This window comes from Heptranchias perlo, chromosome 29 (genome assembly GCF_035084215.1).
Source record: "Heptranchias perlo isolate sHepPer1 chromosome 29, sHepPer1.hap1, whole genome shotgun sequence".
Lineage (NCBI taxonomy): Eukaryota > Metazoa > Chordata > Chondrichthyes > Hexanchiformes > Hexanchidae > Heptranchias > Heptranchias perlo.
In genome coordinates this window covers 38,271,071-38,281,469 of record NC_090353.1, presented here as the reverse complement: position 1 = coordinate 38,281,469, position 10,399 = coordinate 38,271,071, and the positions used below count along the sequence as shown (strand labels likewise).

The following is a 10,399-nucleotide window of genomic DNA, read 5'->3' as shown; positions in this document are numbered from 1 at the left end:
GCCCTGTACAACTTCAACAAGACATCCCAACTCCTGCATTCAATGTTCTGACCAATGAAACCAAGCATGCTGAATGCCTTCTTCACCACCCTATCCACCTGTGACTCCACTTTCAAGGAGCTATGAATCTGTACTCCTAGATCTCTTTGTTCTATAACTCTCCCCAACGCCCTACCATTAACGGAGTAGGTCCTGGCCCGATTCGATCTACCAAAATGCATCACCTCACATTTATCTAAATTAAACTCCATCTGCCATTCATCGGCCCACTGGCCCAATTTATCAAGATCCCGTTGCAATCCTAGATAACCTTCTTCACTGTCCACAATGCCACCAATCTTGGTGTCATCTGCAAACTTACTAACCATGCCTCCTAAATTCTCATCCAAATCATTAATATAAATAACAAATAACAGCGGACCCAGCACCGATCCCTGAGGCACACCGCTGGACACAGGCCTCCAGTCTGAAAAACAACCCTCTACAACCACCCTCTGTCTTCTGTTGTCAAGCCAATTTTGTATCCAATTGGCTACCTCACCTTGGATCCCGTGAGATTTAACCTTATGTAACTTTCTTAACCAGTACATTTCCAGCCCAACGAGGAAGGAGGCATTGCTGGATTTGGTTCTGGGGAATGAGGTGGGCCTAGTGGGAGCAAGTGTCAGTGGGGGAACATTTAGGGAACAGCGATCATAGTATCATAAAGTTTAGACTAGCTATGGAAAAGGACATGGACCACTCTAAAGTAAAAATACTCAATTGGAAGAGAACAGATCTGGTCCGGTTAAATTGGAATCAAAGATTGGCAGGCAAAACTGTAAATGAACAATGGGCGGCCTTTAAGGAGGAGATGGTTCGGGTACAGTCTAGGTACATTCCCACGAGGGGGAAAGGAGGGCAACTAAAGCCAGAACTCCCTGGATGACAAAAGAGATAGAGTAAGATGAAGCAGAAAAAAGGGGCATATGACAGATGTCAGGTTGATAATACAAGGAGAACCAGGCTGAATATAGAAAGTTCAGAGGGGAAGTAAAAAAGGAAATAAGAGGGGCAAAGAGAGAGTGTGGGAATACACTGGCAGCCAACATAAAAGGGAATCCAAAAGTCTTCTATAGGCATATAAACAGTAAACGGGTAGAAAGAGGGGTGGGGACGATTAGGGACCAAAAAGATCTACTCATGGAAGCAGAGGGCATGGCCGAGGTACTAAATGAGTACTTTGCATCTGTCTTTACCAAGGAAGGAGATGCTGCCAGTCTCAGTAAACTAAAGGGGGCAATTCTAAAAGGGGTGCAGGAAAGAGAGATCTGGGGGTGTATGTGCACAAATGGTTGAAGATGGCAGGCAGGTTGAGAAAGCGGTTAAAAAAGCATACAGGATCCTGGGCTTTATAAATAGAGGCATAAAGTACAAAAGCAAGGAGGTTATGATGATACTTTATAAAACACTGGTTCGGCCACAACTGGAGTATTTTGTCCAATTCTGGTGCAGAGGGTGCAGAGGAGACTTACTAGAATGATTCCAGGGATGAGGGACTTCAGTTATGTGGATAGACTGGAGAAGCTGGGGTTGTTCTCCTTAGAGCAGAGAAAGTTGCGAGGAGATTTGATAGAGGTGTTCAAAATCATGAAGGGTCTGGACAGAATGGATAGAGAGAAACTGTTCCCATTGGTGGAAGGGTCAAGAACCAGAGGACACAGATTTAAGGTGATTGGCAAAAGAGCCAAAGGAGACATGAGAAAAAACCTTTTTACACAGCGAGTGGTTAGGATTTGGAATGCACTGCCCGAGGGGGTGGTGGAGGCAGATTCATTTGTGACTTTCAAAAGGGAATTGGATAAGTACTTGAAGGGAAAAAATTTGCAGGGCTACGGGGAAGAGGCGGGGAAGTGGGACTAACTGGATTGCTCTTGCAGAGAGCCGGCACGGACTCGACTGGCCGAATGGCTTCCTTCCGCACCGTAACCAGTCATGATTCTAGATGTAGTTAAGATACTGGATGGGCTAAAAATTGATAAAAAGGAGGTACTAGAAAGGCCGGCTATACTTAAAGTAGATAAGTCACCCGGTCTGGTTGGGATGCATCCTAGGTTGCTGAGGGAAGGGTGGAAATTGCGGAGCTGCTGGCCATAATCTTCCAAAAATCCTTAGGTATGGTGGTGGCGCCAAAGGACTGCAGAATTGCAAATGTTACACCCTTGTTCAAAAAATGGTGTAAGGTTAAACCAGCAAACTATAGGCCAGTCAGTTGAACCTCAGTGGTGGGGAAACTTTTAGAAACGATAATCCGGGACAGAATTAGCAGTCACTTGGACAAGTGTGGATTGATTAGGGAAAGCCAGCACGGATTTGTTAAAGGCAAATTGTGTTTAACTAACTTGATAGAGTTTTTTGATGAGGTAACAGAGAGGATCGATGAGGGCAATGCAGTTAATGTGGTGTATATGGACTTTCAAAAGAACTAAAAGTGACATGAGGAAAAACTTTTTTACACAGCAAGTGGTTAGGATCTGGAATGCACTGCCCGAGGGGGTGGTGGAGGCAGATTCAATCATGGCCTTCAAAAGGGAACTGGATAGGTACTTGAAAGGAAAAAAATTGTAGGGCTACGGGGATAGGGCGGGGGTGTGGGACTAGCCAGATTGCTCTTACATAGAGCCGGCACTGACTCGATGGGCCAAATGGCCTCCTTCCAGGCTGTAAGCTTTCTATGATTCTATGATATCCATCCTCATATTCCCCCCCCTTCATATCTCCCCCTCATAACCTCCCCTTATAGCCCCTCATTTTTCCCCCTCATCTCCCCCCACTGTGCGATGTGAACTGAACGCACTTTCCTGCCAGGAACACACCAAGTGCATAAGACCAGGGTTTGTGCAAATTGGCAGAGTCGAGGCTTGGGGACACTGCTAGAGTTTAAACCGCTGCAGTTGCACTAGTTACTGGCACTGGTGCTGCCCAGACCACTTGACCAGTGACTGGTTTGGTCACATTGCTGAACCACAGCGGCTGATAAATCAGACAGTCCCCGTGGGCTCAGCTCAGGGATCGAGGCACAACCTGTTCAAATTACCCTTCACCAGGAGCATCATCTCGGAACCAACACAACTGCAAAAGGATCTGGTCTCCAGGTACAGTGAGCTCCGCCTGTACGGTGAGCCCCTCCTGTACGGTGAGCTCCCCCTGTACGGTGAGCCCCTCCTGTACGGTGAGATCCCCCTGTACGGTGAGATCCCCTGTACGGTGAGCTCCCCCTGTACGGTGAGCCCCTCCTGTACGGTGAGCCCCTCCTGTACGGTGAGCCCCTCCTGTACGGTGAGCCCCTCCTGTACAGTGAGCCCCCCCTGTACAGTGAGCCTTTCCTGTACGGTGAGCCCCCCCTATACAGTGAGCCCCTCCTGTACAGTGAGCTCCCCCTGTACGGTGAGCCCCTCCTGTACGGTGAGCCCCCCCTGTACAGTGAGCCCCTCTTGTACAGTGAGCTCCTCCTGTACAGTGAGCTCCCCCTGTACAGTGAGCCCCTCCTGTACAGTGAGCCCCTCCTGTACAGTGAGCCCCTCCTGTACAGTGAGCCCCCCTGTACAGTGAGCCCTTCCTGTACAGTGAGCCCCTCCTGTACAGTGAGCCCCCCTGTACGGTGAGCCCCTCCTGTACGGTGAGCTCCCCCTGTACAGTGAGCCCTTCCTGTACAGTGAGCTCCCCCTGTACGGTGAGCCCCCCCTGTACGGTGAGCTCCCCCTGTACGGTGAGCCCCCCCTGTACGGTGAGCCCCCCCTGTACAGTGAGCCCCTCCTGTACAGTGAGCTCCCCCTGTACAGTGAGCCCCTCCTGTACAGTGAGCCCCCCTGTACAGTGAGCCCTTCCTGTACAGTGAGCTCCCCCTGTACGGTGAGCCCCCCCTGTACAGTGAGCTCCCCCTGTACAGTGAGCCCCTCCTGTACGGTGAGCCCCCCCTGTACGGTGAGCCCCTCCTGTACAGTGAGCCCCCCCTGTACAGTGAGCCCCTCCTGTACAGTGAGCCCCCCCTGTACAGTGAGCCCTCCCTGTACAGTGAGCCCCCCCTGTACAGTGAGCCCCTCCTGTACAGTGAGCTCCCCCTGTACAGTGAGCCCCTCCTGTACAGTGAGCCCCCCCTGTACGGTGAGCCCCCCCTGTACAGTGAGCTCCCCCTGTACAGTGAGCCCCTCCTGTACAGTGAGCCCCCCCTGTACGGTGAGCCCCCCCTGTACGGTGAGCCCCTCCTGTACGGTGAGCCCCCCCTGTACAGTGAGCTCCTCCTGTACAGTGAGCCCCCCTGTACAGTGAGCTCCCCCTGTACAGTGAGCCCCCCCCTGTACAGTGAGCTCCCCCTGTACAGTGAGCCCCCCCCTGTACAGTGAGCCCCCCCCTGTACAGTGAGCCCCCCCTGTACAGTGAGCAGCAGAATTCGCTGTAAAAGGTGTGCGTACTGGGACTGAGCCCGTGCTCATTGATTGCCTTTGGACCAGTGAAGGTGTCTGATGGAGCAGCGAGTGTTTATGGGGTCATTTCACTGCTCCATTAGGCTGGTCATTGGTTTAGTTTCAGGTGTCGAGGCAGCTTGAAATTCTGGGTCCTCTGCCTCCGGGTTACATCTTCGAACATCTGTCGCCCCAGCATCAGACTTTGCTCATCTGCTGTACATGAAGATGTGCTCTGAGCCTGTGCAGGACCCACCCTCCTGATATTCAAATCCAATCTCACATACCCGGCCTGCCACAAATTACCAGATTTATAGAATTCACTTTCACAGCTTGCACTGATGGGATTTGGTGTCAGGACGACCCAACCAGGTCTTCTGGGTCATCGGTCACAAACTTAACCTGTTTGGGACTTTGTGAAGAGATGAGAAGGACCAGACTGCCCTTTGCCCTTTCTCACCATTCACCAGCCGCAGGCAGCGACAGGAATCAATCTCTGGGTCTTGGGCTCTCTGTATCTTCCCGTCAATACCTTGATTTCCCTTCTGGAGCTGCAATTACCCTCCCGCCCCACCATATCTCACCGATTGGTGATGATAAGGACTTGCCCCAAAGCCTCAGCTGAATCCAACAAACAAGAGGCAGAATTGGGGTTTGGTAAAATCGGGCAGGTGACTCAATGAAGCTTTCAGCAATATCTCATGAGCTTTAATTTTGCTCGGGGCCAGATGCTGAGCACTGATGTTACACCCGCTGACCCTACACCCGCTGACCCTACACCCGCTGACATTACACCCACTGTCCATATACCCGCTGACCGTACACCCGCTGACCCTACACCCGCTGACATTACACCCACTGTCCATATACCCGCTGACCCTACACGCTGACCGTACACCCGCTGATCCTACACCCGCTGACATTACACCCACTGTCCATATACCCGCAGGCCCTACACCCGCTCACTGTACACCCGCTGACCATTCATCCGGCTGCCCCTATACTCGCCGCCCCTACACCCGCTGACCCTGCACTCGCTGGCCATACACCCACTGACCGTATACCCGCTGACCCTACACTTGCTGGCCGTACACCCGCCGCCCATACACCCGCTGGCCCTACACCCGCTGGCCCTGCACCCGCTGACCCTACACCCGCTGACCCTGCACCTGCTGGCCACTCAGTCCTGCTCCTACTGTACACGGACGCCTGCTAAACACCAATCAGATCACATTTACTAAACTTTTATGTTTCCCTAACAGTGGAAATGTGAGTGGCGAAGACTAAACTAAGAGCGGTAACCAGGCGACCGACCCCGGCTGCCTCGGTGGACATTCTGCTGTTTCCCACGTTTTAGGAGAGGTTCCAATTGCTGATGATGTTGATTTCACAGTAAAAATATTGGCGAATGTTCCAGAAATGATGATTCAAACTTTGATGAGGAGCCGTCATTTGTCAGGGTTTAAAAGTTGATTTTATTCCAGAGAAAAAGGTCCGAGGGTTTTTTGGGTTCGGGGGGAGGGCAGAGTCCAGTCCTCAAAACTGGAACTGACGTTGTACAGGTCGGAAATCTTCTGGAATCGTGTCTGAAGAAAAGAAGAGCAGAGTAATTAAAGGAGGCCGGGGTCCGAGGGGAGGGGTATAGAGGGCGCACAGTCAATGCCCCATGGGGGGAGGGGAGGGGTATAGAGGGGGATCAACCGTTTCCCGAGGAAGGAGAAAATTGGCAAAACCCACTTCTCCCCAGGACACCAAAAGCTCCAGCATTCGGCCTTGGTAGAAGCAGGACCGTCCCTTTAATTAGGAGTGTGTGAGGACAGTACATAGGAACAGAGGAACAGGAGGAGGCCATTCAGCCCCTCGTGCCTGTTCCACCATTTCATAAGATCATGGCTGATCTGTGATCTAACTCCATATACCTGCCTTTGGCCCATATCCCTTAATACCTTTGGTTGACAAAAAGCTATCTATCTCAGATTTAAATTTAGCAATTGAGCTAGTATCAATTGCCGTTTGCGGAAGAGAGTTCCAAACTTCTACCACCCTTTGTGTGTAGAAATGTTTTCTAATCTCACTCCTGAAAGGTCTGGCTCTAATTTTTAGACTGAGCCCCCTACTCCTAGAATTCCCAACCAGTGGAAATAGTTTCTCTCTATCCACCCTATCTGTTCCCCTTAATATCTTATAAACTTCAATCAGATCACCCCTTAACCTTCGAAACTCCAGAGAATACAACACAAATTTGTGTAATCTCTCCTCATAACTTAACCCTTGAAGTCCGGGGATCATTCTAGTAAACCTACGCTGCACTCCCTCCAAGGCCAATATGTCCTTCCGAAGGTGCGGTGCCCAGAACTGCTCACAGTACTCCAGGTGCGGTCTAACCAGGGTTTTGTATAGCTGCAGCATAACGTCTGCCCCCTTGTACTCTAGTCCTCCAGATATGAAGGCCAGCATTCCATTAACCTTCTTGATTATTTTCTGCACCTGTTCATGACACTTCAATGATCTATGTACCTGTACCCCTAAGTCCCTTTGGACATCCACTGTTTTCAACTTTTTACCATTTAGAAAGTACCCTGTTCTATCCTTTTTTGATCCAAAGTGGATGACCTCACATTTGTCTGCATTGAATTCCATTTGCCACAGTTTTGCCCATTCACCTAATCTATCAATATCGCTTTGTAATTTTATGTTTTCATCTACACTGCTTACAATGCCACCAATCTTTGTGTCATCGACAAACTTAGATATGAGACTTTCTATGCCTTCATCTAAGTCGTTAATAAATATTGTGAATAATTGAGGCCCCAAGACAGATCCCTGCGGGACTCCACTAGTCACATCCTGCCAATGTGAGTACCTTCCCATTATCCCTACTCTCTGTCGCCTTTCGCTCAGCCAACTTCCTAACCAAGTCCGTACTTTTCCCTCGATTCCATGGGCTTCTATCTTAGCTAACAGTCTCTTATTTGGGACCTTATCAAATGCCTTCTGGAAGTCCATATAAATAACATCCATTGACATTCCCCTGTCCACTACTTTAGTCACCTCTTCAAAAAATTCAATCAGGTTTGTCAGGCACGACCTACCTTTCACAAATCCATGCTGGCTCTCTCTGATTAACTGAAAATTCTCGAGGTGTTCAGTCACCCTATCCTTAATTATAGACTCCAGCATTTTCCCCACAACAGATGTTAGGCTAACTGGTCTATAATTCCCTGGTTTCCCTCTCTCTCCTTTCTTAAAAGCGGAGTGACATGTGCAATTTTCCAATCCAGAGAACTTTGAAAGATTATAGTTAGGGCATCTGCAATGTGCTCACCTACTTCCTTTAAAATCCTGGGATGGAAACCATCTGGTCCTGGGGATTTGTCACTCTTTAGTGCTATAGTGTCCTTCATTCTCTCCCCAGCACCCCGCCTCGCCATCTTTCTGAGGTGCAAAGATCCAAATCCCCGAGGGGTTTTTCAAAAAAAGCAAAAGCCCTTCCTGGTTTATGCTCTGGATTTAAATCCAGTCCTGAGGGTGTGATTTTATTCCTTCTATTCCCTCAATTAAACCCTCTCCAGTTAGTGACTCCGGTCTCCGCACTCACTCCAATTTCCTGCTGAGTTGGGGCCTGTTATTCCCGTGGTTACAGCCAACAGGATCTGGACTGGGTCCTTCTCAAAACTCATTTTACTCCAGACCCTCGACACCAGTAGAGAGAATCCAGACAGTGTGAGCCGGGTTATAATGACCCACAGCGGTCCTCGTACCCCGTGCCCCCGCCTCTCACCCCGTGCCCCCGCCCCTCACCCCATGCTCCTCACTTGACATGCCTCTCGCCTGATGTGCCCCCGGCCCCTCACCCCCACAAACCCCTCGGCTCATGCCTCCCACCCCCACTCTCACCGTTACAGCGGTAGCGCAGATTTGCCCAAATGATATTTTCCTGTGAAAAGCAGAAGACTCCAAGGCGGCCTCCTCGCATCGTCGTGTCAATGATCATCTCTGAATCGGCCACGATCTCAGGCCCTTCGTACAGACGCACCCTGCAGGAAATAAAACCACAGAGTGAGCTGGCAGCACAGCTGTGTTAGTGTGGGCAGGAGGGGTGAGGCAGAGTTATGGGCAGGGGGAAAAAAGGGGCCAAGTGGAGCAGGCGAAGCAACAGGTGTCCAAAGGCATCACCCAACTTTCTTCACACCTCCCACCTCATGATGGGCATCGAATAGTACAGTCTGCCCCCACCCCCCAGGGGAGACTGTGTGTGGTACAGTCTGCCCCCACCCCACAGGGGAGACTGTGTGTGGTACAGTCTGCCCCCACCCCCCAGGGGAGACTGTGTGTGGTACAGTCTGCCCCCATCCCCCAGGGGAGACCGTGTGTGGTACAGTCTGCCCCCACCCCCCAGGGGAGACTGTGTGTGGTACAGTCTGCCCCCACCCCCCAGGGGAGACTGTGTGTGGTACAGTCTGCCCCCATCCCCCAGGGGAGACCGTGTGTGGTACAGTCTGCCCCCACCCCCCAGGGGAGACTGTGTGTGGTACAGTCTGCCCCCATCCCCCAGGGGAGACCGTGTGTGGTACAGTCTGCCCCCACCCCCCAGGAGAGACTGTGTGTGGTACAGTCTGCCCCCACCCCCCAGGGGAGACTGTGTGTGGTACAGTCTGCCCCCAACCCCCAGGGGAGACTGTGTGTGGTACAGTCTGCCCCCACCCCCCAGGGGAGACTGTATCCTGGTTTGTCAGGAGGAGAATGTACTGATTGGAGGCGGTGATGAGGTAACAGAGTCAGAGTTCAGTGCGCCTGACCCCAGGGGCTGTGACCCACCTGATGTAGCCGACCTGGGGCCTGTGCTGCAGGAACCAGCGATATGAAGTCTTGTCTTTCCATCCAACATTCCTGGCGTCCTTCCACAGGAGCCTGACCTGGCCACTGGTGTCTCCCGTGTGCCAGAGCGAATTCCGCAGGTGTTCCCCGGGGCCAGTCTGAGATTTCACCGCCTGTTTATAGCAGATTGAAACATTCCGTCGGTTCAGAAAGATTGGTTGGGGTTATGTAGGATATTGTTTTTATCCTTTCCCTCTAATACAAGTTCAGGGACTGGGAAACGCTGAAACGTCTGGTGAATCCTCTTTATTAAATCAAGTCAATGAGATAATAAAATACAGCCCCTTACATACAGTGTATATGAGATCAGTATAGATTATAATCAATTGTAATAGATTCTCCATCAGATCAAGACCCCATTGCTTGACTGTTTACACACAGCTCAGCAAGATTAGATTGAAAGTCCCAAGGGAGCTCCGGTGTCTGTATCTTGATATGTTTAATTAGGTCGCCTAATGTGATGCCATTATGTCAACACATTCTAACTATGTCTGGTTAATCTCCCTTCAGTGAGTCTGCACAATAACAACTGTTTACTCACTAATGAGAAACTGTGGGTTACAGTTAGGGTATTCCTCTTATCTCCTCCTAGTACATTCATAAGACAATCCTGTCCAGACTGTTCCCTCCCTACAGTCTTCTCCACTGATTTACTATATACCTTATCTCTTCTTATGGGCGGTTAATGAAAGAAGGAAAGACTTGCATTTCTATCGCGCCTTTCACATCCTCGGGACGTCCCAAAGCGCTTTACAGCCAATGAAGTACTTTTGAAGTGTAGTTACTGTTGTAATGTAGGAAACACGGCAGTCAATTTCCGCACAGCAAGATCCCACAAACAGCAATGAGATAATGACCAGATAATCTGTTTTTTAGGTGTTGGTTAGAATCATAGAATCATAGAAGTTTACAACATGGAAACAGGCCCTTCGCCCCAACATGTCCATGTCGCCCAGTTTATACCACTAAGCTAGTCCCAATTGCCTGCACTTGGCCCATATCCCTCTATACCCATCTTACCCATGTAATTGTCCAAATGCTTTTTAAAAGACAAAATTGTACCCGCCTCTACTACTGCC

General features: G+C 50.4%; 1 protein-coding gene across 5 annotated transcripts in view; it reads right to left on the bottom strand.

Annotated features, from left to right (window-relative positions):
- Positions 1-5,893: 5,893 nt before the first annotated feature.
- Positions 5,894-10,399, bottom strand: part of LOC137299659 (thrombospondin-4-like) — an 82,964-nt gene continuing 78,458 nt past the window's right edge. For all 5 annotated transcript variants that reach the window (XM_067968585.1, XM_067968586.1, XM_067968587.1 and 2 more), the window contains 3 exons: positions 9,261-9,433; positions 8,340-8,479; positions 5,894-6,028 (listed from right to left, as the gene is read on the bottom strand). In XM_067968585.1, the coding sequence (XP_067824686.1) occupies positions 5,979-6,028; positions 8,340-8,479; positions 9,261-9,433 (363 nt within the window). In that variant the 3' untranslated portion in view covers positions 5,894-5,978. The remainder of the gene's footprint in view (positions 6,029-8,339; positions 8,480-9,260; positions 9,434-10,399) is intronic.